This window comes from Atractosteus spatula, chromosome 14, assembly GCF_055471065.1.
Source record: "Atractosteus spatula isolate fAtrSpa1 chromosome 14, fAtrSpa1.hap1, whole genome shotgun sequence".
Classification (NCBI taxonomy): domain Eukaryota; kingdom Metazoa; phylum Chordata; class Actinopteri; order Semionotiformes; family Lepisosteidae; genus Atractosteus; species Atractosteus spatula.
Window position 1 is genome coordinate 22,570,626 of NC_142719.1, and position 27,776 is coordinate 22,598,401.

The window sequence follows — 27,776 nt, forward strand, 5'->3', positions numbered from 1 at the left end:
CTTTCCAAAAAATATGATGTTCTTGTTGAGCTACTGCTATAAGTGGTTATATGCTACTATGAGCATTTACAAATTAAATAATTTTACTTTCTATATGAATACAAGACTGGTGTCCCTTCAAAGGTGTATCCTGCCTTGCGGCCATTGCTTGCCAAGATATGCTTCAACTCCTTCACAACCGTGAATTGGATGAAGTGCTTAGAAAATGGATAGATGATTAATACAGAAAAAATCAAATCTTTGCCATTTTTTAGTAGAGGAACACATGCAACTACAAAGGAAAAATTAATTATAAATAATTCTTAGATCTATGTACTATTGTGTCGATGTAGTGTATAATTACTACATTTAATAAATAATTAGCAAAACTTCAACGATTTATATTTTGCTTCATGCAACTGTTGTTTTTTTAGGAAAATGCACAGTTAATCAAATTGATGACCCTAAAAGGCAATAACACCTTGTTGATAGCTTTATTGGTATTTATAGAAGCAATGGACATGCATGTGAAATGTGTCTTCATTGGTTAACATAAACTTCTAGAAAAATACCTGGTCATACATTCACAATGAAGTAAAATAGTGTTACATTTTAACACAGAAATTATAAAACAAAGCAGCCAACCAAAAAGCCTGAAGTATCTAAAAGTTCAGAGAAGTATAAACATGTTGAAGGCAAAATGATGTTCATTCTTTCACACTATATGTTGAGTTAATGTTTTAACAGAATATTAATTAGGGCAACCAAAGTTCAGGAGTTCTGATGCAACTTCCTTAATCTGTTCGCATTTGGTTTGGAATATTAGGCTTTGACACTCGACATCTGTTGGCCACAACTCAATCCATGTTCCACTGCCAATGAAATACACAAACCTGTAATAGAGGAAAAAGGATAGAATTTAAATTTTCTGCCTAAATAGCAAGGCAAGATACACCAGGAATTCTACCACTTGTTTTTTCATAGAGAGTATTTGTTTAATTAGTTGATTTTTACACATAAAGTATAGATATAAATATTCATTTTAAATTATTTAAACCTTGACTTATGTAAACTTGTGTATTGCAGACGTACTTACAATTGTGAAACCAATTGTAACCTTAGTTACCAAAACACGGGGGCTACATAGCATACTTTTAAATAATTCAAAGATTTACTAGAAAAACTCAACAAAATGTAATGGGATGTAATGTGTAGTTTTTTTTTTATTTTCAATGTGATACATGGCAGATATCAGAGAGCATATTATATATTGAGATAGTGGCTGATGTTAATTTGGGGAACCTCACATAACAGACACACTCACCTTATGTACTGAAGTGGACTAACGTTTACAAATCAGGTCAACTTGCACAGTTACACACAGCACTAGCTTTCACTACTACCACATACTGCTGCAGGGTACCCACACGTCAGTCCCCCTTTTCCAAGTCAGTAGCAGTGGCAATCACCTCATCTTGTACCCCTTTAGTTTGTCTGGTCACGCTCTTTTCCCCTATTTCTGTTTAACGGTGTGCCGACACAAAAACCAACTGAGCCTGTTACTCTCTTTGACACTCATAGAAGTCACACAGACGTCTTGAGCAGTTAGCCCTGTTCTCTCTCACACACTGATAACAGACTGATTAAAACATTTTTCAATTACCAATCCTCTTCAGAATTGCTGCTGGAACCCCACCCATTCTGGGATCTAGCGCTTTCACTCACCTCCCCTTGAGCCCCGGCTTCTCTGAAAATCACTGCAACATACATGTATGCTAGTGTGGGTCTGACTCTGCTGACTTCACTTCCTAACTAATCTTAAACAGGGAAACTGGGATCTCACAGCTGATGCCAACCCCCTCATTATCCATGTGCATAAATAGGTGGTATATGCCCTCCCACTATTCTATTAAAATAAGCATTTTCTAAATTTGCAAACCACTGGAGTACTATTTTAAAACCATCTATTTGTTATACCTATAATTCTATTAACCTAGGTACTCGTTGTCACTCTGATTTCATATACACTTAGTTTTTTGCTCTAACTACTGCTGGGAGATCAGGCATGAATAGTTCCAAAATTAGACCTGTTGTTTAATATTTCAGAAAAGGTCATAAATATACTAGAAAACTAGAAAATGAAATTTAAAATTCTCACCATGTGAGCTAGAAAATGCTAATATTTTAAGAACTGTTGTTGCAACTAAATAAAATAAAGAAAAAAAACTAATTTGTCATTGAGTGTTATTAAAATAACTGAGTTTTATGTACTCTCTAAAAACAATTTAATAAGTAAAATTGTATATCACAAATATGTAATATTAGTGAAAATTGATTATTAATTAAATCAGTAAACTGAAAAACAAGACACTTCTGCTCAGCAATCCTCCTGTTTCTCAGTAAACAGGTAATAAAGAAGTCTCAGTATGATGTTTCAAGATTTTTAGGTTTCATTAGTTATCTGCAGTTGCTTTAAAGTCTTATTTTCTAATAACACACCCTTCACTTGTGTTAATCAAGTCCACAGATTTCCCCATGATGAGATAACTTCTATTCTTTTCAAGTCCCAGGGTTTCTCTGCAAGTGGAATGAGCGACAAATGATCTTGTCTTTCCCCTAACTCCAGTATCACTTCCTAGAAAATAAGAGGCACAAAGAAGTCAATGGGATTGGAGTGGAAAATTGAGAATTACAGTATGCCATATAAAAATATACTTATCAACTTTATTTTAAACATGTTTGGGGACATGATTTCCCAATTTTAATCTATTTGACTTCAGTTTACCAGAAAAAAAAATAGCTCTGTGGATGCAATGTGATTTTATTTGCTTTTATTTCTATTTGATAAAAATAAGTGTAATATGAAATAAGGCTGGAACAATTTGAAAACAACTAAACTAACGGCTATAGTGCCTTAAAAAATAGATGACATTTTATGTTAACAAAAATTAGTGGAGTTTTTATTCTATATTTTCATGCAATTTCATGTTGTGAAACATGATTTAATTACAGATTATTTTCAAATTTCACTTTTATTTCAAGCATACCTCATCCATGAGCAGCATTAAACAAGGAAGATGAGATCATGCTAATATGTATTATTTTTGCTATTACTTCTACTTGTTATTTTCTTTTATTTATTTTAATAACAAGTAAACTGAAGATTAAAAATAAACATGATTTACCTTCTTTGATCACATCCTCAATAAGCATTATGTATTTATCAGAGGATTGGACAAATTCAACAAGCTTGACTTTGTAAACTGCAAAAAAAGAGATAATTGGATTTAAAATTCAAAGTTATATTGTAGGTTAAAGGCATATTATAACACTTAGATTTAAATCTTATTACATGTTTCTAATTATCTTTGTGTGCTTTGACCAAGACACTGTGGGCCTCTTTCTTAATGCAGAGGAATCTGGCTAAAGAGGCTCTCTGACAAGAGATATCGTAAAACTGTATCAAAGCTGAACAGTGTAATGATATATAGCACACATAAACTCCATCAAGGCACAGCCTGTTTCTCATCAAAACCACAGGTGTAAGATTACTATCCATCATGCAAAGGAAGGTCCACCGAGGAGAGATCTGTAGGGTGACTACCAGAACTATTCCTGATAGCATCTCAGCCAAGACTGTTGACATCGATTATCTAAGTATGCCCTGGACCCCAAGAAGACAAATTGTGCACAGACTGTTTTTAAAGACTGAAGTTCAGCTGTTCTAACTTTGGTAGAGCTGCCTAAGGCCAATGCTAGTTTGAAGCCCCAGTAATGCCAAGTACAGCTCTCTCTCTCCTCTCTTCAAACTGGGAAAAACCAACAGCAAAGAGCAAGCTGCACCACGTTTGATCATGGACCATTCCACCAAACCCTGTATCACAAATGGGAAGTGTAAATCATCAAGGACATGTTGCCAACAGATCTTTGAGTATTAACTTATTTATTCACATTATACTTCTATAGTTCTTCAAAACAAGTAGGGTACGCTGCGGTATAACACAGTGGGCGTGTCGCATCAAAACGCGGTATAATGCGGTATAATGCGTCATTTCGTGTCATACTGCAAATTACCATATGCAAATTAGATATGTTAATAGTATCCGGAATCACTTTGTAAAACGGCCAGGAGGAGCTAATAAAGCTTAACCTCTCATGTACAACATTTGAACTTTTAAATTTAAACTGTGTATTACAGCATGTTAATCATCATTAATTAAAAAGTTGGTATATTTTATGAAAGCAAGATTGCTCAGTTGGGCAAAAGTACACAACCTACAGATGCAGCCATTCAAAACAAGCAGGGTATGCTTCCAAAAGAATCAGTATAGCTTCTGGGAAATACATTTTTCCTGCATTAAAGTTTAACTCGTTCAGAGCGCCCTACATTACAAACTCCAAGCATTTCATTTTGAGCTGAAGACCCTCACATCTGAAGAAGGATTCACAGCTGAAATGTTGCACACTGACTCTCATTGACAGCTGACACTCCTCCATACACTCAAGTGAAAAATTAATAATGCCAATGTAAATGTCATATTTACAATTTGTTGATAATAAAAATGTTAAGTTCTCTAAAGCTTTCTCAGTCAAGTATGATCATTTACCTAGGGAGCTGTGTAAGCATGCATAGGCAACAAAAGATCAGCTAAACTGGGAAGAAAACGCTTTCAGAGAAAATGTTTCAGGTGTGAAGAACACAGATCCCCAATGCAATTTCAACCAAACCTGTCCCCACACACCCTGCCCCCACTGCAATTAGAATATACACAAAGCACTGAAATCTTTAGAGTAGATGATCAGGTGTTTCGCAGACACAGGCATAGTACGTAATTCAGGCTTTATGAACTCACACCTGGGATTCGATTAATTAGGGTTATTAATTATTAGAGTTCATAAAGCCTGAATTCCGTACTATGCCTGCGTCTGCGAAACACCTTTGCTAGTTAATGCTACTTCACTTTCTCGGGCGTGATTTTTTTAGGCAAAAACCAGGCTAACAGGCTTGTTTTGTGATTTTCCTAAGATTGTTAAGTGCAGTGTCAAAATGTTTCCATATGAAAGGATTCATATGAAAGGCAGTGAAGTCACCGTCCTGAGGCGTGTGTGTGGCAGATCTGTGATGTGATTGAGTGTGAATTGTGGTGAGCCTCTGATTGGGGAAAAATAGACCTGCTGATCTGTTCTACATACCAGGAAGACAACAGAATATGACTTTTTCTATTCAAAACGTGTATTTTAAACGTTTAATTAAGAAGTAAAAACCTTACAGCGTACACAGATTTCCAAGCTGATCAGGAGGAATAAAAATCACCCATGTTTCGCAAATAAAAAGTGGTTATTAACTATCGAAACCTGTTTTTATAGCTTTTGAAGTCGTGCAATGTCTAAGCAGGAACACATAATTATATCTTATATATGAATAATACATAATATATCTTATATATGAAAAAGTGTGTGTGTGTCTCTGTACTCAACTGTACTGAAAAATTAAGCACCGTTTTTCATTCAACGAGTGCCTGAGTCACTGTGTCCGTCCTATATAATAATGCCACAATATTATAAATGCCCCAGTTAGGCTGGGCAATAGAAATTTTTAATTTAAAAAATAAAATAAAAAATTAGATGTAATGATGTGTTCCTGCTTAACTTAGAAATTGCATGACTTTAAAAAACAATAGTTAATAACCACTTTTTGTGCACGAAAAACGGGTGATTTTTCTTCCTCGTCATCAGATCTTTCTTGGAAAAATATCTTACCCGCTGCAATTCGGGCGCAGAAGGGTTAAAAAGAAAGTCAGACAGGCAGGGGGGAGGGTGAGTTGTGAAACTGTTACCTGTCCTGGTTAAAGCGGTTAGAAAATAGGTGGATTTACACCTGTGAAAAGCATTCCAATTTTAATGCGATACGGAAGACATTATTCATAAAAAATGATCTTGTACGGTCTGTAAACTGAAAATGTATGAAGGAGACCCGTTGCGTATCACCTCTTTTTACACTTGGAAGAACATTCCAATGTTAATCCAACACTGAAGATATTATTCATAACCTTTTAAATCTAAAGGGAGATCTAAAGGGATCCACACGGTACAGGTTCCTGCTATTGTAGCTATTCAAAGGGAAAAACGGTGACGTCACAGCGCAGGCGAGCAGACACACCCTCTAATGTCAGGTGTATGCGTTAAATATATCTTAGAATTAATATCGTTATTGATTTCTTTAGCCTCACAACATTGTCCAATAATACTCTTCTTATGTCTAATTTTTAGTTAAGCAGGATTTGAGCTACAGACCATAAAAAACAGGATTCACTTTTTTCACATATTGATGATAATGATATCAGTAGCAGTTTGAAACTATTCGTTGTTATTAATAAATGCCTTAGATTCGAACATGTTGTGAAATTTAGAAATATAAAAAAGTCAATAGAGTGTCCATAATATTGTTATTTTGCTATTGCTATTTAAGTTTTTCAAGAAAACCTTAAGTTGTTAAAAGAAAACTCGTGGCGATAGCTGGATTTGAACACCTGACCTCTCTTTAAGTGACTTAAGTCAGTCACTTAAACCATCATGCCTCTGACACAGTCACATGACAACCAGTGGAACCAGTGGAACAGCCGTACACATATGTTACTGTTTGTGTTACAGTGCATGAATATAATTATATCGTTATTAATTTCTTTAGATACGCGATTCCATATTATATTCCCTATTAATCAAATTCTGAAAGTATGCTTTGTTTACTCCGATAACGAGTGTATTCGCAGAAAAGGTTAAAACGATCACTTTTCACAAAGTATATAAATGTACAGTAATATGGTCAGAAGGAACACATAAAAACGTTTCCGAAATAACCACATGTAAGACTTTGATGCTTAAAATGTTTAGGGAGAAATGGAATACTAGTGTGTATTTTTTCTTTAAAATACCAATACCAGCAATATACAGTTTACATAATATGTTTATGTTCCTAAATTAATATCGTTTATGACCTTCAGATGTGTTATGCTCCTCTTCTTTTTATGCTCAGCTACTAAAAATTCCCTTTAATGGTAAAATTCCATATAAATATTCAATACTAAGCGGATTAAAATGTGTACAGTAAAGAGATTAAATGATTAAATCTTTTCACTACCAACCAACGCACCACGAGTGCCCCTGTCGGTCATTTTGGCCAGCCAATCACGTACCGCGGTATGGCGCGGTGGTGCACATGTAGTTGCCCGTGGTACGGGTTTGTACCGTGCATTTTGAATGGCTGCATCTGTATTAAGCAGTAAAAGGTTTCTAAAAGTCAACGAATACTCTTGCACTTTATTGTCACAATTTCTTCCAGCATTTAGCCTAAATGATAAAACCCCATATCATCTTCACATTTCTTACAGTAATCATACAGGCCATTGATGGCCATGTTATATTGATGTAAAGAAATCAATTATCCAGTGTCAAGAAAACAATAGGAGTCAGATGAATGCAAAATGTTATAAAAAGAGAAGCAACATTTATATAAAATATATTCAAACAAAAAATCAGTTTTTGCTAAATCCAAGTTAAATTCACTTTACCGTAGTCCACACCAGGGTCACATGCTGCAGTAAGACGAACTGGAATATCAAGCTCGTCTTTACTTGATTTCTGCTTGCTGCAACTTTCTATGAAGAGGGAGGAGAAATACTTAAGGATTTCTATGTTGTACACAGGAACAAAATGGCACATTGAAGGTCTGGTTCTGTGATTCTTTGTTCCAGATCGTAGTGTGTTTTTATTTTAAAGCTTTACAACATCAATTTTAATCTCTTCATATTTTAAATATTGTAATATAATATTATCTAAGACAAGTTAACTGGTTTTAACACATTGCAGTTCAGATGTAAAATTTAATGTAATGATAGTTTTGTCGTAATCATTATAAAGTGCTGACACAACTATTAGTTTGATGTTTTTTTACCTATAATATGTGTCTCAGCCTGCAATCAGTTCTCTTTAATTTTCAATTGATTTCTGGGCAAAATGTTTCATTCTTTTCCTCTGTAATGTTTGTTTTGACATTTCTGTACACATTTTTGCATCACTCATCTGTCTGTTTTTATTGTGTCATTGGTAAAACATTAGGTTAGGGGTGGCAAACTACATTAATAAATTCTTTATGATTTAAATATTCTTCTCATATGTTAGTACAGTGACACGATACCTTCTGCACATCTGCACACATCCCCTTGACAGATTCTGCTGAGCGTTCCAGTTTCTTTTTCTGGATGATAGAATTTTACACAGCGGTTCTCTGGAATTACATGAGGTTTACAGCATTACTCACAGAAAAGAGCATAACATAAGAGCATACCATAATGCAAATAATGATGTATCCATTCAGCCTTCTATTTTAAACCACTTCATTAAATTCAGTATTGTGATGGTGCCAGAGTGTATCCCAGAAAATAAAGGGAGCAAGGCAAGGTTCACTCTAGATGAAATGCCAGTCCATAGTAGGGCACAGACACATAGACACGCATATACTTACACCAAGGTGAGTTTTCTCAGAAGTCAATTAACCTACTGTACCAATATGTTTTTGGATTGTGGGAGGGTACTGGAGCACCTAGCTAAAACCCACACAAACAAAAAATGAACATACAAACACCGCTAAGCTAGCTCACCGGGGCAAGAATTAAACCCAGGACCAAAGAGCTGTGAGGTAACAATGCTAACCACTGTGCCACTTTGCCACCCTAATAACATGTATATTTGGTGTGGCTAAGATTATTTACATCACTTTCCACCTTCCTTTTTTCACACTCTGAAACTACAACTTACAGCAGAATTGCTAGACACCAGTGTCACTGTGTGACTGGATGCAGATCAATAAATGTGGCTTTTCTGAGAATTTTGAATGTGTAATATTATCAGAAAAACACCCTATCCTAAGAGACTATATTTTGGTTAAACTATCATAAAGAACAGAAATAATGTCTGAATATGGATACTTATCATTACAGTAATGCCGGTAGAATTGTAATTAAAATATTTTAAAACAATGAATGAAAAATAAAACTCTACATCCTATATCTGTTACTAAAACTCTACATTTTTCTTTCTTCTCAGAGTAATATCACTGCTACTGCTGAGTAATTAATAATAATACCATTAGCATAGTACTCATAGACAGCCACTGCTGCAGGTTGGATTAGACCCACTTGGTACATCTTGTGCACTTTGAATGCAATTCTGTCAGCCAGCTTGTGGGAGACCTGCCCAAAAAGAAATTATTTTGTCTTAAAACAATACAAAGCAGAGTTTACAATGATGTTTCATTAAAGAGATATTAATTATTTATATTTGTTATTCCTTTTGGCTATTTAAAGCAACTGAAGTCAATATAGATCATCGTTTATTACTTATGAGATAAATGCTAGAGTTGCTTCCAGCATTTAGCCTGAATGAATGGTTTCCACAGTCTCTTCAGGCTCTTACTAAATCTGTCTTAATAAGACAGAGCCAGGACAAATAATTCTGAAGACAAATATTTTGATCCGGAATTAATGTTCTGGGTGACATTTGTCCTTATTTTTGAGTATGGATCTTCTGTCCTGGATCTTACATTTTTTTTAAAGAATTACATTTTTTAGGAGTGTTTTTTTTCTACCAACAACAGGATCAAATTTAATTTTATCCTTTTATGGAATAGTTCTCAATCCCTTGGGTCTCACATATCTGGGACATTAGTGATTCTTAATTGCAGTAGTAATAACGACTTACAGATACAAGGCCTCTTTGGTTTAAAATATGGATTATACACGTACAAACGAATTACAAGTTTCTCATCCCACTTTGAATATGAAAAAATAATTTGAATACAGCCTGAATAAACAATTGAGAAGACTACCTTGTAATTGTTGGTACCAAAACTGAAGGACCTTTAGGTGGCAATGGAATTGCTAAACTATCTTAATCTGTAATATTCCCGTTGTTTGACCCAAAACTTGTATGTATTCTTCAGAAATATGAAATTTTGACTAAATAACTTTAAGAATCATCTTAATAGTGTTAGCTACCTAACCAAATTCAAACATAGGACACTATTCCATTTTTATGTCGACAACATTTTAAATGTTTATAAAGTATTGTCATTCCCTGTATGAACTAATTTAAACCACATGAAATCTTTACTACAATTTGTATGAATGTTGCATTCCATTATAACTGCATGTGAAAGAGCAGCAGCTCCAGACAAGAAATTATTGTCAGGACCACATTACAACTGAAAGGTATAGAGAATTAGCTGATGCTCTCAGTTACCTTTCTTATGCAGGACAATTGGTCGGCTGAGAATTAAAAAAGTAAGAAGCATGGAAGTCCAATAGTCAGATTGATCTGGTGTCTAAGAGTACCCTTTGTGCAGTATCACCAGAGGAAGAATTAGCTACCATCCGAGTGACTGGAACTGTGAGTGACTCTCCATGGAGAGAATAGGATGTTTTGAGAGACTGACTTTATGTTAAAGTAATAATAAACTTTAATATAATATATATATATACAGTATATTATCTACTATATTATCTACTCAAAGAGCTTTAGAGGAAAAGTAAAAAAAAATCATTAAAAAAATGAAAACAGTAACAAAGATAATAGATAAAATTAGCACAAATGATTTGAAATCTAAGAAAAGACTCAAGGAGAAGACATAGATGCCAATTACATAAGTCTTCCTGAAGAAGAATGTTTTGAGTCTGGATTTGAATGCTCTAAGGGTAAGTGATATCCTTGGGAATATAATTCCAGAGCTTTGTGGTATAACAAGAGAAGACAAGACTCTGTCATCCATAAAGTGTAAACAGGCTTGGGGGAAAACCAGGGGACCAGAAGCCTCGGAGAAACCATTTTGGAAACTGGTAAGCAGCTTAGAAATCAAACACATACAGTACCTTGTCCAAATAAATTATAAGGGAGCCTTTTTCAGACAGTGCTTTATCCATCTCAAACTTCTGAATGTACTGGTCCACTCCATTTGATAACTGTTGAAATAATAAATACAATTATGCTGAAAATTCAGCATATTACCAAAAATAAACATTTTAACCATTTTGACTTGATGCCATTTATTACCTTTCTGAGATCCTCAAAATCAGGTATAAATCCAGTTAGCATGGTGACATCAAGAATGGACATTGTTGCATCTGTATCTTTCTGATACCTAGAAAAATATACATCAATAATAGTACAGCATGTTTCCAAACTTCCCAGGAAATAAAGCCCACAAGACAGATATATCAAGTATCTGCATCAAGTTAACCACACTAAAATAGTAAAGTTAAACACATTTACATGTAACTATTGATACATGTAACATAATCATTTATTGAACATTTGTTTTAAGAAATTTCCCCACAAAAGAAAAAAAAATTGGGAAATTATTATGAGGTAATTAAATATATCAAGTAAATAAATGGCATTAAATATTTAGTTACTTTTTCAGAAACAATTGGAGTAAAAGTAACGTGGAAAAAGAGAAGAGTATTCTTGATAACTTGGGTTGGAGTGGATGAATAGTTTTAGCAGCAAGGTTAGAGAAGTCTCACGGTGAGACTGGAGATTTGTGAGTTGTTTGTTTAGAAGCTGGTAAGCAACTTACCTGTCCAGTGAGATAGTTAGAATATGAATGGAAGATGTTAGTAGCTTAAAATGGTTTGGGTTATTGTTTTGGGGGTTACTGCACTGCAAATAAATTTCATTCTGCTTATACTTAATGGCTGTGCCTTGTGTGTCTGTTTTACCCTGTGACACCTATTAAACTTCCTATTTTTGACATCTGGTACCAGCCTGTGTCACAGGGGCATAATGATGGCACGTTATAACTTAAATGGAAAACATCCTGAGTGAATCACAAGGGTATAATGGCGGGCTTTTGAAAAGCAGATGGAAAATGGAAAATAACCTGAGTAAGGAAAGGAGATTGCTGCTAGAGCGGTGGTGCTATAAGAGGAGATCAGATTTCAGAAAGAATAAGGAAATACAAATAAAAAAAGTTTGACATAATTAGAAATTAAGTTAATTTTGTATGAGGACAATATGCATGCAATCTGGTATTCTAGTTTTACTTACGTTATTTCAATCGTGAGCTTAAATGTATCTAGGGCACCTTCTGGTCTCCTGGCTTTAAAATATAAGAAAATGACTGTTCAGAGTATATACAATACACAATATATAAACTCTGCCATATCTGTGTTTTGGGGAGTATTTAATTAAAACAATGAAAATTCCTTCTTTTCCAATATTCTGTATTTTGTGGTAACTTTTGATTCTTTAGAAAGTAAAGATGAGATCCTTCAAATAATTAAATATATAAATATTCATCATCTTATCAGATGCAGAGCACTACATAAAAAAACATACTGCAGACAGTAAGTAGAACCATCACATACCATATTGTGGTTCCCAAAAACAAAATGCTCACTCATTAATCTTCTACCTTTTACAGCAAAATAACAAAAATTCTGCTGAAATAGTTTCAGTATAAAAGTGTGCACGATATACACTTCAAACATGTTTACTGGGGAGAAACTAATGTAAGAAAGAATGCTATGTTTCAGTTCAACTTGACCCACAAGAGAAAATCAAAATCTCACAGAAAAAGTATGAAACCAATTTAAATGCTTTCAATTAAAGTTAAAAACTTTAGTTCTTATTTTCTGTAGATGATATCTGAGAAATGTAGTTTTTTTTCTGGAAAAAAGCAGTTTGTACTTTCAGAACAATATTGCAGTCAAGGTAATAGTGTACAGAAGAATGCCTTTTTATAACAATTAAATTGTACTTATCTTCACATGCTTAAATACCAAGTTTAGAACTGATGGATTAAAACATTTTTCAATAGAAGCACTTTTATTACTGATACTTCAAAACTGATGCTTTCATGTCATAATTTGTGTCATTTGTCTCAAGCCACCATCTTTGGTAAATGAAGCAGTAATTATTGTTATTGTTTTATACAGATGCAGCCATTCGAAACGAGCGGGTTACACCGCGTTAAAACGCGGTGGGCGTGTCGCGGTATAACAAGGGTTACCATATAATACTGCATAATACCGTCAGTAAGATAATAGTATCCAGAATTACCGCCAGGTAGAGCTAATTAAGCTCAACCTCTCATGTACAGTGTTTGAGCTGTCGCCATCAAAGTCTTTACCGAAGATATTACTAATAGTATTAATAATGAATGACCTTGGACAAGCTGTAAACTCAAAGTATTACCCTGGTCCACATTCTTTGTAACTGTCTTTGTAAACAAAAAGACTTTATTTTTTCATTGACCGTCTTTGTAAACGAAAAGACTTTATTTTTTCATTGACAAAAAGTAACACCACAGCATTTCGTTGATCCAATCAATTAATTAGAATAAGGGCAAGTCCACCTCCCCTATTCACATGTTTTCTTAGAAAAACAGATTTACTGCTGACAGCTGGAAAATTCCTTTACTCAGCAGCGTCTTAGCACCTATGGTGTTCAAACAGATTTTTTTTACACAGAAGACTGACACAGCTGTGAATCTGTTTTTCTAAGAAAACATGTGAGTAGGGGAGGTGGACCGTTATTAATTTCTTTAGATACTCAATTCCATATTATATTCCCTATTAATCAAATTCTAAAAGTATGCTTCTGTTTACTCCGATATTGAGCGTATTCGCAGAAAAGCTTAAAACTATCACTTTTCTCACAAAGTACTGTATACTGTATAAACGTACAGTGACATGGTCAGAAGGAGCAAGGAGCACATAAAAACGTTTCCGAAATAACCACATGTAAGACTTTGATGCTTAAAATGTTTAGGCAGAAATGGAATACCGGTGTGTATTTTTTCTTTAAAATACCAAGACCAGCAATATACAGTTTACGTAATACGTTTATGTTCCTAAATTAATATCGTTTATGACCTTTAAATGCGTTATGCTCCTATTCTTTTTATGCTCAGCTACTAAAATTTCCCTTTAGTGGTAAAATTCCATATAAATATTCAATACTAAGTGGATTAAAACGTGCACAGTAAAGAGATTAAATGATTAAATCCTTCCACGACTGACCAACGCACCACACGTTAGGACGCGGTGGCGCATGTGTAGATGCCCGCGGTACGAGTTTGTACCGTACATTTTGAATGGCTGCATCTGTATAATTTACAATCAGCCTAGTATATCTACTAATTTTGTGATCATTTACGTAATATTCAACCACAAATTTCAGAATACAAATTTGATATCTGATATGATGATTTAAACAAGAATGACACTTACCAAGGTATAAAACCAACATTTCACTACATAAAAATTCTATTGTCATTAGCATAGTCCCTATGAAATTGGCCAAGCAGCATTTGAACAAGGTACAGAGTGTAATTCAGGCAACATTTTAAAACATGACCTCGTGTGAAGTTTATTTACAAAGCATTGGGGAGATGTTAACATCACTGTGTCATGCTCCCCCAGGTTCTATTCTGCGGGTCGAGCTAGCTGTGTCACAGGTGCTGGCTATGTTATCGTCAACCTGTCTCCCTGTGTAAGTTGCCACGGAATCTATTCACCTAGAGACTAGGAGCATATGTAGTCAATTTACAACCATGTCCATTCCAGTTGTTATTTAGAATAAATACTCAGACCTGACAGAGGTTTGTGCACTCTCATTGAATTTCAACACTGACCACCTTGAACCTTGTCTTTGTGTTTACCTAGTTACACTTCAGTACACTGCCCTCTGCCTCCTTGCTTATTAAATGTCTCCCAGATCACCTCTCAGCTTTGTTTACGGTGTATTCCTGGGTTCTAACTCATCTCTCTGATTCATGGATTAGCCCATTAGCCCATTGCTACTAATTAAGCTTCTCTGGTTCTCTGGCTAGTCACAGCACCACATCTGTCTGCGTGCATGGCAGTCTGCTACTTGTCTCTAGAGCATGTATTTCCCTCTCCCTCTGAAGTGAGTGCATGTCCATATCTGCTTGTGGGTTTCAAACTCGGAATCAGGCTACAAGTCCCATCTCAGCAGTGCAACATTACACATTGATTGGATAAGGACAGTTTTTTCTCATATATCAATTGTCTTTATACTGTATGACCTATATGTCTGTGCCAGTATATCTTCTAGGTTTAAACTTGTTCACCCAAATGATGTTTGAAATTAGGAAGAAAACTTTTTTTTTTTACAATTACCAGAGGTTTGCATTCTCAGAAGCTTAAAATCTTACCATTTGGTGCCCTCTCAATCTTTACATCAAGATCAAAGGTCTTACAAGGAGTTTTTTTTTCATCAGGCAAAGCATTATACAGTGTCATTACCTAGGAAATATTCATAATAAAGGGGAAGAAGAACAGGAAGAATAATATGGCAACAAAATTATTTTTCAGAATTGGGAAGGAAAATAATTGAGTCAAAAGAGCAGAATAATACAATTTTTTTCTAACACCTTTGTACAGTAATGTGTGTATCTCTATAAAATATTGCATGTACAAATATAACGGTACATGTATATGTTATACCTTAATTCTCCAGACAATATATGTACAGCTTTAATCTTAAGTCTGGGACATGTAACTGGACAGATCATTAGGACACTTACTGACATGGTGCCCTGGCCTTTTCCTCTAGCAACAAGCGTAAAGTTCTGATCAAGTCTGGCCTGTAACAGTCAAAAAAGTTAAGTGTTACCAACATGTCCCACATTTACAAAACTGAAGGAATCCACTCCTTTTTACCTCCTTTCTTAACTTGTTTTCACATTCTTACTTCTGTGTTATTGATATCATTGTTCAGATAAAGAATGACATTCAGAATTATCTTTTTTCTTTTAGAGGAGAAAAAAAACATTAATTAAATCCCAATTAATATTGTGTGAAAATTTCATTAGATCTAACAAACTAATGCTAGACATTTGTGAGCCAGGCAAATGTATTAACAGCATTTATAATATTGCAATGTCTGTTTGTTTTCATTATGTTTATGAAATTGAAAATATGTTTTTAATGCCCTAACATTTTTATGGAATGAACTGTAACTAATGTAAACTTATAACCCAAGAAGTAATGCAATGCTTCCACAGCCCATTTGAGAACCAGACATTCCCACACCACTACTCATATAGTTCCTTTCACTTTGTTATAGGTTGCGGCTAAAAACCAATATGTGATGCTCTTCCAAGTCCAAAACCTGGGATAGTACAGCCCCCTGACCCATATCAGACACATCTGTATATAAGATCAATTGCTTTGAAAAGTCAGGAACTTTACATACAGGATCCTGACACAATACTTTGGTCGGATCTGCAAATGCCTTTTCATCCTTTGGGGGTCTATTGTACCACATTAGGGGCACCTTATGGCCTTCATGAAGTCTATGAGTGGGGCTTTCAGCAAACCTGAGAACAAAACGGCGATGATATCCCATAAAACCTAAAAATGCCTGTAAATGTTTTTTTTTCATTTCCAGGCTTAGGCCAGTTCTTAATTGCTGCCTATTTATTAATAACAGGGTGCACCTGTGCCCCTGCTACGATGTACCCCAAATATCTTTTATACAGAAAAGCCATGTGGCTTTTTGAGGAATTTTTTTCAATCCTGCATCTCCTACTTAAATGGACATGGTTCTCTTTTATTAAAAACATGGTTCTCTTTTATTATTTACAAACACACAACATAGCATTGTACAGGATTTTATGGGGTTAGAAACAAAGTTGCATGATATTGTTACATGCTGATTGTGTTGCATGTTTGATTTAAATTGTTTTCTGTAGTTCTGTACATTAGTATGTATATTATCTACAGTCTAGAGTTGATGGTGAGTATATATATATGTCCTCTTATAGCTTCCCATGCTAAAATGCTCCATGTGTCACTTCATTGGGAGGCAATGTAATGGAAACCACCACATGAAAAAAGCTCCTGGGAAACTAGAAATATGTCTTAAAATATATACAGTATGTATGCATTCAGGCATTTTGCCTCTGTTATCAAAATACTATAATTAGAAGATTCTTTCAATAAAAATTAAATAATTTAGTTAATTGAGGTTTAATTTATACATACAGTATATAGTTCCTTCCTATTATACCTTATGGCACACAGGGCATGTGATAGTAGGATTTAGGACATGGCACTCACCCTCTCTGATTTGGCAACGTAGGCATTGCTGTTGACAATTTTCCATTTAGTTGGCTTGGAACGACCAGCCAGAGAAATTTCAACATCTAGATCTATGTCTTTGAAAAGAGGTACTTGGATCCTGTATTCAGCCACAGCCTGGAACACCATGATCGTGGCCTAAAACAAAATCACAAGAGTCTTCATACTGTAGTTCAGGTAACAAGTAAGAAGAAAACAGAATAAACATTTGTCAGAAGAAGTCATGAAATCAACCTTTTATTTTACAAATGCATCACTGGCATCATTGAAATTTGCTCCAGTCCTCTAAGGTCTTGCTGATATTTAAACACGTGCTTCCTGAGCAACAAACATACAAACTGCATGCAGATAGAACCCCATGTCGGTAATGGAACCCAAGGCCCCAGCAGAGCAAGGCAACAGTGCTAACTACTGTGCCACCATGCTGCTTTAATGTGATCATGTGTGATCATGTGTATAAAAAAGTGTTACAGGCACAATAAGTTATTTTCCTGAACCACTGCTTTGTTTTATTTATTCACATAGTTTGTTTAAACTGAATAAACAAGCCATACCTGTGTAGAGCCATATCCTCCCCCATAGAACCTCTGCTCTGTTAACCATCTCACTATGGCTCCAGCTTGGTCAAATTCTTTGTACTTCAATAGGGCCAGAAGGGCATAAGATGAGGCCTCCAAAGAAAACAGATGGGAACCAGGGACTGGCCAGTGACTTTTATCTGAACAAAGATAAATAATAATTGACAATATACTGTAAATTTGAGAGAGCACTGGATCAGAGAAATGTCATTAACTGTCTGATCTTCCTGCAGATTGTGAACCTTTAACATTGGGATAAAAATATTGAAATTAATACTTTAAAATAACATGGTGCTTACAAACTATACAAACTAATTGATTAAGTTCATTCTTTAAAAATAATATGTAGTCAGGGATTTTTAGAGCAGTGGAGGAATTTAACTGAAAATGTAGGATTAATATACTGATTTAATACAGTGTTTTATTAAAAAAGACTAAGTTTTTTAAACAACTTTTCAAAAATATCTTTAGAAAAACACTACAGATGAAAAATACAGGCCTTTCACACCTACCTGCTGAAGCAAACGTCATTAGAGTTTCTATGGTGTTTTGTTTATTCAAAGCTAAAGCATAACTTGTCATGGCCACAGCATATGGATTAGTGAGACTTCTAATGCGTCTTTGCAGGAACTGAACTGCTTTAATGATGCTGCCTTCCATGCTCTGGAAGAGTACAAAATTTCAATGTTAAATTAAATAAAATGGTAGAATTCTTTAAACTTTATATATTGTACAGTATGTATTTTGTCTTCCCACATCAGCTTTGATTTTCTGCATCTACTGTATATGCATAATTCACGTGCAAGTGCAGCATGTGATATTCTCTAATCCTTTCAATCTAAAAGATAATTAATATACGTTTCAAGGCAGCGTCTCTTATGACTGTTTGAAGTAGAATGCAACAAGTGACCGGATTATGACCTATCTACTCAGTCCCTGGTGCAATGGATGTGTAATATTGCTCACTGTGCTGATTATCATAGAGGTAGATCTAGTTACCAGGACACTATCAAAACGTATATTATGGGGTTTTTGTATTGACCCTCCAGACAAGGTGTCTTGTTTGAGACATCTTTGGCCAATGACGTCTGACCCTACAGATGCAGCCATTCAAAATGCGCGGGCGATACCGCATTATTTTCCGGTATGCTGTACGCAGTCTACCGCAAGTTACCGGTAAATACCCCAAGTTACCGGTAAATACCGCTAGCAAAATAATAGTATCCGGAATTTCCGCAAGGTGGAGCTAATAAAGCTCAACCTCTCATGTTTGAGCTGTAGCCATCAAAGTCTTTAACGAAGATATTACTAATAGTATTAATAATAAATGACCTTGGACAAGCTGTAAACTCAAAGTATTGCCCTGGTCCACATTCTTTTTTTCATTGACCGTCTTTGTAAAAGTAACACCACAGCATTTCGCAATCACGCATTTTTTTCCAATCATGCAAAGTACAGTAATTTTTGAGAATCGATTCACCATGCCTTACACATGCTCATAAAAGAGATTGATTTAGGAACATAAACATATTACCGTATGAAAACTGTACTGTATACAGTATGTATATGTATATTAAATGTCTTAACTGTGCCCGTTTAAGTATTGAATATTTATATGGAATTTTACCACTGAAGGGAAATCTTAGTGCCTGAGCATAAAAAGAATAGGAGCATACTGCAACGCGTGTGAAGGCCATAAACGATATTAATTTTGGAACATAAACATACAGTATATGGCTGGTCTCGGTACTTTAAAGAAAAAATACACACCAGTATTCCATTTCTCCCTAAACATTTTATATATATAATATATAATATTGAATATAATATTGAATCGCGTATATATTTTATGAAAGCAAGATTGCTCAGCTGGACAAAAGTACACAACCTACCTTTCAGAAATATTTATGCATCAAAGCCTTTACCGAAGATATTACTAATAGTATTAATAATGAATGACTTTGGACAAGCTGTATACTCAAAGTATAATTTCTTTAGCACATTTGTACAAGCACTTGGAATCTGTCCAAGCCATACTTTGTCAGGCATTTTGTTTTACTTCAAAGGGTATAAAAACTCTCTTGCTTTTAACAGGGCGTTTCATAATTTCTAACTACGAAAATGATTTAAAATGCGACACTTATCATTCAACTAGAGCTCAAAATATCACAAGGATCCTCAAGAGCACAGCAAAGACTGTATTAAAATATACTTGTATGAGATACATGAGAATCCAGGCTTTTTTTATCAATGCTTTCTTTTCCGTATACCAGATTTTATGGAACCACTTCAGAAGGGTGTCAGCCAGTCAGATTCCAGGAATCGGTACTTTAAAGGAAAAATACACACCGGTATTCCATTTCTCCCTAAACATTTCAAGCATCGAAGTATTTAACTAGCATGTGAAATAGCGTGTGAAAAAGTGGTAGTTTTAAGCTTTTCTGCTAATATAATATGGAATCGCGTATCTAAAGAATTTAATAACGATATGATTATATTCGTGTACTGCGACAGGGCTATGTAGGGCTGTTTCGCCTCCCTGTCATGCGAGTTGTCTTGTAGCCTACTGGTCTACGTGCCTGATTAACAACTTGTAGGTTGTGTGTTCAAATCCAGCTGGTGCTGGACTTTTCTTTTAACAAACATTTCTTCGAAAAAATAGAATAGCGATATTATGGACAATCAATTGACTTTTATATTTCAAAATATCGCAACATGATCGATTCTAAGTCATTTTTGATAACAATGAATAGTCACCTTCTTCCCTTCTGACAACGGTCCCTGCTTCTGCTTCCTGCTTCTATTGTGTGTGTGTGTAATAGAGTAAATTTTTATAGAGAAATGGAGGCTGGACAGTATGCGATACAATATAAACATTTATATTGATTTAAATCGTGTTTTGATTTAAATCGCAAACGCGTGTTTAATTATATGTGTTTTTTTAATCATAATCAGGCTAATGCAACATAAATTGATACAGTATCTCTGTCTTATTTTTAGTAAATAAAGTGCATTTTTGCACACTATATGTGCAAACGTTTTATGATATGTCGTTGTTGTGAATGTCTGTGGACATGTGCTGGCTGGACAGGAGGCTCCACTGTACACAGAGAGCTTAGAAGACAAAGATCAGACCTGGGCGCCGACAGTCAATCTGGACAAGACCAGTTATGGTTTTCCAGAAAAAAAGCCAGACCCCAGGGAAACAGCTACAAATTCACACTTAACAACACATTAACACCTAACAACGGGAGCAGGGACAAATTACGCCAGTACCCACTATTGTTAAACATACAGAAAAGGATATTAAAGTATTGAATATTAGTATTGGCTTTAGTATTAGCCATACAGAACATTAAAGTGCCCCTTTTCCATTCAGCGGGTGCCTGAGCCGCTGTGTCCTATCTTCTGACAGTCGCCGTTGTGAACATTTCTTTGAAAAAATGAGACGTTTCCCTTGGTCAGAGATATAAATATATAATATATAAATAAATTAAATTTAACTAACGTGAAATAGCGTGTGAAAAAGTGGTAGTTTAAGCTTTTCTGCTAATATAATTGAGGTTAATTGAGGTGCCCAGCTACCAGTTAACACTGTACCTACAATACTTGTGAAACCGGTTTAATTCGTCACAGCCAGCACTCCTGCAGAGAGGGGGTTGTACTCGTAAAGTAGAAGCAGGCGAGATTTCCAGCGAAAGACACCCCCCCTCAAAAACCCAGCAAGCAGTAAGGCTTTATGTTGAAAATTGAAGTGGATTTTGTTTATGATAAAGAGGAGAAACTGGGATGGGAGGAGGGTTTGGTTTTGCATAAGGGGCGGGATTATGATAATTGTAGGAATTGCGAGAGTATATTGGTTTGATATATTTGATTTTGTATTGTGGTCGTTATCTATGTTTTTGGTTGGTATTATGTTTATATGGTTGTTTTTGTTGGTTGGTTGTTATTATGGTTATTAATAATATGATCTATAGTTGAAATCTGAGCCTAAATAAAAAGAAAAAGCAAGTGATTAGGTTTATGAGCAATCTAATTACTTATTCGTTTAAAACGCTATATAAAATAAAGTTTATTATTAATTTGCTGGACAGAGCGGTGAACATTATTATTCATAAGACAAAGATAACGATCCTGATCAGTTTAGAAATCTGTGTACGCTGTAAGGTTTTTACTTCTTAAACTTTTAAAATACACGTTTCGAATAGAAAGAAATCCTATTCCTGGTACAGTTGCATGAAGTGAGAGGCGAAACAGCCCTACACAGCCCTGTCGCAGTACACGGATATAATCATACCGTTATTAAATTCTTTAGATACGCGATTCCATATTATATTCCCTTTTAATGAAATTCTAAAAGTATGCTTGTTGACTCCAGTATCACGTTAGTTAAAGACTTCGAAGCTTAAAATGTTTAGGGAGAAATGGAATACTGGTGTGTATTTTTTTCTTTAAAGTACCAAGACCAGCTACTGTATATACTGTATGTTTATGTTCCAAAATTAATATAGTTTATGGCCTTCACACGCGTTACAGTATGCTCCTATTCTTTTTATGCTCAGCTACTAAGATTTCCCTTCAGTGGTAAAATTCAATATCTACAACGGGCACAGCAAAGACGTTTACTGTACAGTAAGTCTTTCTACGACAGACCAACGGACCACGAGTGCCCCTGTTGGTCAACCAATCACGTACTGCGGTGCCACGCGTCATCTTGCGTCACGCTGCGCGACGCCACCTGCGGTACGTGTCTGTAACGCGCACTTTGAATGGCTGCATCTGTATGTTGCCTATGGAATCTAGGTCTGGATCTGAAGTGGAAGAATTCAGGCTTCTTTTCAAAAGAATGTAAAAGGACTTTCTTTTTGTTACGTCCCAGTGTGTGGTCTGTGTCTTCGTTGTTATGTTCCACACTTCTGACCTTGTTTTCCCTCTCCCATTGGTCCACCATTACACCACTGTTTCAGTATGACATCATCATCATCAATCAGCCTCTCAGCCAATCAGAATGCATCTTATTCAGTATCTAACATGGAGGTTTTCAGGAAGGAGAGGCCTTTCATTTGACTTTGGTACCGCTCGGCTTTGGTTATCGCTTTGCTTCTGATTTTGCTTTGTCTTTGTTGGTTTGTTTTTTTGCTTTGTGTGTGCTTTCGTATAGCTTTGGCTTTGTTGGTTTCTTATTTTCTCTTTGTACTTTCATTTGTTTGTGTTTATCCTTGTTTCGCCATTACCTTGCCCTAACGTGTTATATGTTCAACCTTTGTGTTCTTTTGTTTTCTGTTCCTGTTGATTACTCTTGTTTTCCCTTATTTGTATTCCTACTGTAGTTCACTTGTGTATTTTGTGTGAACCTTTGTGTATATAGTTTAGGTTGTTGGGTACATTCTACACACTTAGTTGATTTTTGTATTAGTAACACTAGTTTAGAACGGGTGAGTACCATTTGTCTTGAATGGTTTTGGGTAGTCAGTGGAGGTTAGCTATGGTGTTGAAGACGCCATGTGTTTCGGGTTTTCTTTTGTAGTTAGGTTAGCTTTCCCTCAGTTTCCTAGCCAGCTCCATTTTTGTTTGTTATTTTCTTTTCTTTGGCACCACTCTAGTTCCTTACCCCTGTGTGTTATCGTGTCTTACCAGTCACTTATTCAACTTAAATTCATCACCTTTGCACCAACCCTTGTTATCACGCTTCCTTGTCCCTCACCAGAACCCACCTGCTTCCAAAAATTATCCTAAATGTTACACCCCTTTACCCCTAGACACTTGGGGTCGTAACACTTTTGCTTAAACACCTGCTGTAGGGTGTTGTCATTCAAAACAAGGCCATTATATGTATATGTCTAAAGATGATGGAAAGACTAATTTACAGTGTTGTGAAAGGACTGAGGTGCTATGAGTTAAGGCTAAAGAGCATAAAAAACAGCTAAGATATAACTCCATGGTAAGAAGAACAGAAAGTGATTATCTCAGAACAGCCTGTTTTTTGCTTTAAAGCAAAAAATTAACTGAGAATCTAGGTTTCTCTGGATATATTTTTGGTTTCCATAAAACAGTATAAGAAAAAAATCTATGTCTCACTTGTATTTGTTGACCACAAATTTCCCTTGATTCCTGCATTGCTATTACAACAAATGCAGTCAGAGAAGCATCTGCATCTTTTCCCTGCACATTTCCCTAAAAACATACAAAAGAAAACAATTTTAATGGCTTGGACACACAAGAAAATGTTTTTGTACACAGTTTCAGCCTATTGATAAGATGAAAGTTTATTTCATTTTTGTTCTACATTAAGAATTATACCCCTTTTTCTATTTTGGACAGACTACTACAACTATAACTACTACAAAGAAGACATTGGTTCTATACAGATACTTAAAAAGAGAAAGTTTCATGCACTAAAAATATATTACCTGTACTTGACACAGACAAAACACTATTTTGATTTCAATGAAAATACTCAAAAATGACCAATTTAAAGATTGAAAAGAGCAACATGACCATAGGTTATGCATGGAAATTAAAAAGCAAGTGACTTTTAGACTGAAAATTGCTGGGATTTTTTTACACAAAGAACTAAGTGCACCTGTAAATTTTACCTCATCATCTATACCGGCACTCTTCAAAGGTTCTTGCATCCATTTATTTTACTAACAAACAATATAAACTAGGAGTACCAAGCTGTCTCCTTATGTTTGTAATCTTTCTTGTGTCTTAAAACTACTGACTGATATTCTGTCTGTTCATAAATACTTGTTGTATGTAGTGTTTCATGCAATGTCTAATGATTTATTTCTGTTGTGAATCTTCATGTTCAGCTCTTCATTACCTGTATTATTATTACAATTTGTATGTTACAAAAGGTGAATTTTTTTATTGTCAACAGATATATGTGAATTCACATTCCCCTGCTTTATCTTTTATGTCAATATGGTGTGAAACTAGACTGAAATGCTTTGATATACAGTATCTGTCTAGAAACATCACTACCTGTCTACAATGCACTTATCAGAACAAAACATCAAGATTGCTGTTATATGGAAAATGTTCAGATTGTAAGCTTACTGGTTACAAACAATTTATGTTATAGTTTATTATAGTTACAATTTAAAAAACTTCTAGGCTGATGGGAAGTGACAATATATAATTTCAATAGTTTAGAAAGTGTAAAAGACATCCACACATATTTAATAGTGCTGAAAATGAAAGCAAAAATGACATTAAATGTCTTACCAAAATGATTAATGTTTTCAGTCTCTTTAAAGTAGTATTTTATGGATATGCTCATACCATGCAACACATTATTTGTCAATGATATATAAGCAGTATCAGTTAGTAAATTAGTTTGGATTATAAATTGAATTAAACAGTTGTTTAATTGTTATTCAACAATTGAATAAATAGTTCTTTATACAATTATGTGTTAATAAAGCATGTTAAAGCATGATGATTGAATAATGCAGAGCACCAATATAAAACTGTCCTTTTACAGTAGAAGTTCTAAGCAATGTTTTTTTCTATTCTATTTTATTCTTCGTTAAAGCATGCACAATTTTACAGTATTATATTACACAATTTAAATTAATTAATTTGTCATATTTCAAAGAAATATGATTGAAATCTAATTATTTCATACCTTTCGCCTCAAACTGTCCATGGCAAATACAGTACATGGTTTATTTTATAATATTAATATAAATTGCTATTATAAAGCTTTCATTTTAGGAGGTAGGGACTACAGAACAAAATGGGTGTTCTAGAAAGTTAATGTAACAGTCAAAATGAATAAATCAAATCAAGCAAAGAGTGATGGGATTATATACATATTTTTGTATTACAGAAAATTAGAATATATATCTCTATGCAATTAGCATGTTACAAGTGTTTATGGAGTACTTAGGAAGAGTTTTGTGGATTCCAATATAAAGTGAAAAATGTAATCTTCTCAACAGGAACATACCACCATCTCTCCATGAATTACAGGGGCATCCTCTTTAAAGATTCCATCAGGTTGCTGCTTGTTGAGAATAAGCCATTTTATTGCTCCACATAACACTCTGTCATCCACAGAAATCAGGGAGTAAGCTAGTCCAAACACTTTGGCCACATAAGCTGTGAGCCTGGTGAAAAAAAAAATAGTGTATCACTATTATATATTAAAAAATAAAATCACAAAAAACAATCACAGAACAGGTTTTGACATTCAAAGTAACTGAAGTAACTTTTTCTTACATTCCCAAGATCTTTATGTAGCCTGAAATAGATTAATTGGATTTTTTATTTATTTTTATTTTAAATGTGAAATGATGGCACAAAAATGCCCTGCTTATTGTATTGTGCATTTCATGGTTGTCATTGTTATGCTATTCATTTGTTTATCACAACTAAATTCACCAATAAAAATAAGTAAATCATGAAAACATTTTCAATCCCAAATCAACTAACAAAATATTCTAGATTTATGGAAACTAAATGGTTTCCACTAAGGTGGTTTCTGAATATTGCCCTCTCTGCAACTAAAGAAAATCCTATAAACTCTTCCCAGAATCGACTAAATCAATCTAAACCTACTGCAGATTTATAATTTAAGTGATGCAAATATAAAATCTTAAAACTAGTGGATTTTGCTGCTTCTTTTAAGTAAAGACATTGTACAGTAGTTTTGAATTAATCACTTTTCAATTTCTTTGAAAATCAACTCCTTGTATTTTTTGTATGGTACAAATAGGTAATCTTAGCTCATGTGCTACATAAAAGAATGCAAGAAATGTACCTTTAGGTCAGTAGTTATCCTTTATTTAGTTAGACATAAGAGGAAGAGTCTCTAAGGGTTCAGATAAAGTGTGACACCTGGCAGTGTAAACACTTCAAGCTCCAAAGCTGATCAAGAACAATTATAAAGTTTTTGTTGGTTTACCTAGTTAATAAAGTTGTCGTTAACGATTGTCAATAAGCAGTCTAAAAACACACCATATAAGATAGATAGATAAGACTTTATTGATCCCGAAGGGAAATTGAGGATATAAGATCACATCAAGAACACAGGAGAGGAAAAAAGACAACAGGAAAAAGAGAGAAAAGAGGACAAGAAGAAAGAAGAGAGGAAAAGGAGGAGAAAGAAGGTCAGACCTCAAGAGAGGAGTCAGGAGGAGTTGGAACTTACAGGTTGTGCCAGGCAAGAGCCCCTACTTCTTAATCATCCAAACAAAATCTGGTTGGTGCTAGGTATTTGAAGTTTTCTAGAGTGAACTTGCTATTCTGTGTGTTTAGGAAACTTGGGTTTCCTGGGTAAAAGATACTTCAGTTAGAGACGTCTTTCCTGCTTGTGGATGCATTTTTACAATATTTTACAGAGACACTGTAGACTCACATTTATTTTGTGGCATCCAGGTTTGCAGAGAGAGAGAGAGATTTAACTGCAGGTTGTATTGCATTTATTTAGAAAGGCAGTTTATCTCTTTTTAGGGCTCTGTAGGCATTAAGAGTTTAATAATTTATAGAAGTCTGGGGTTTTCTGGGTGATTAGGATGTTAGACCTCTGAAATGCCTTGTCTGTAAATACTGTAAATATAGTAACTTGCTTATGTTTTGTCGTGTGTAGCATTGTGTTTGTGTTGTCCTTGTTAATGTTTGTTTAACCAAGTGTGCCTGAATCATTACTCTTTTCACCAAAGCTGTGCCAGAGAAAACATTCACATGCTGGGGTTATGGATATATTTTTACTTATTGCTTTGCTTAATTGCTTGGTCAATTCCTGATATTCACCATTTTAGTGACCCCCCTGTAGCAATGTTAATGATGTTCAAAGCTTATTGCTGGGAAGAAAAGGTTCTCCCCATTTTCTGAAAGAAATTGTAAATACAGTATTTAAAGGTACGAACTAGAAAAATATAGCTTTGCAAAAATGCTTTTTGTGCGTTTACTTTTTCACTGAAATATTTTTTACAGAGAGGAAAAAAATATGCACAATTTGCCCTGGCGCTACGTACTTTCACAAATGTCATGTAAAAGCACAAAAACAAAAATCCAAATTACAAATTCTGTGTGCTTCCAATATTTC

The 27,776-nt window shown here is 34.8% G+C and overlaps 1 protein-coding gene across 1 annotated transcript in view; it reads right to left on the reverse strand.

The window, feature by feature from the left end:
- Positions 1-459: 459 nt before the first annotated feature.
- Positions 460-27,776, reverse strand: part of LOC148820910 (complement C3-like) — a 110,489-nt gene continuing 83,172 nt past the window's right edge. Inside the window, exons 26-41 of the mRNA XM_088931600.1 lie at positions 25,677-25,836; positions 23,798-23,893; positions 18,232-18,382; positions 17,696-17,859; positions 17,121-17,279; positions 15,584-15,643; positions 15,212-15,302; positions 12,079-12,130; positions 11,083-11,170; positions 10,902-10,991; positions 9,122-9,227; positions 8,174-8,263; positions 7,548-7,634; positions 3,165-3,242; positions 2,479-2,614; positions 460-872 (exon numbers count right to left, since the gene is read on the reverse strand). Of these exons, the coding sequence (XP_088787726.1) occupies positions 731-872; positions 2,479-2,614; positions 3,165-3,242; positions 7,548-7,634; positions 8,174-8,263; positions 9,122-9,227; positions 10,902-10,991; positions 11,083-11,170; positions 12,079-12,130; positions 15,212-15,302; positions 15,584-15,643; positions 17,121-17,279; positions 17,696-17,859; positions 18,232-18,382; positions 23,798-23,893; positions 25,677-25,836 (1,750 nt within the window). The 3' untranslated portion in view covers positions 460-730. The remainder of the gene's footprint in view (positions 873-2,478; positions 2,615-3,164; positions 3,243-7,547; positions 7,635-8,173; positions 8,264-9,121; positions 9,228-10,901; positions 10,992-11,082; positions 11,171-12,078; positions 12,131-15,211; positions 15,303-15,583; positions 15,644-17,120; positions 17,280-17,695; positions 17,860-18,231; positions 18,383-23,797; positions 23,894-25,676; positions 25,837-27,776) is intronic.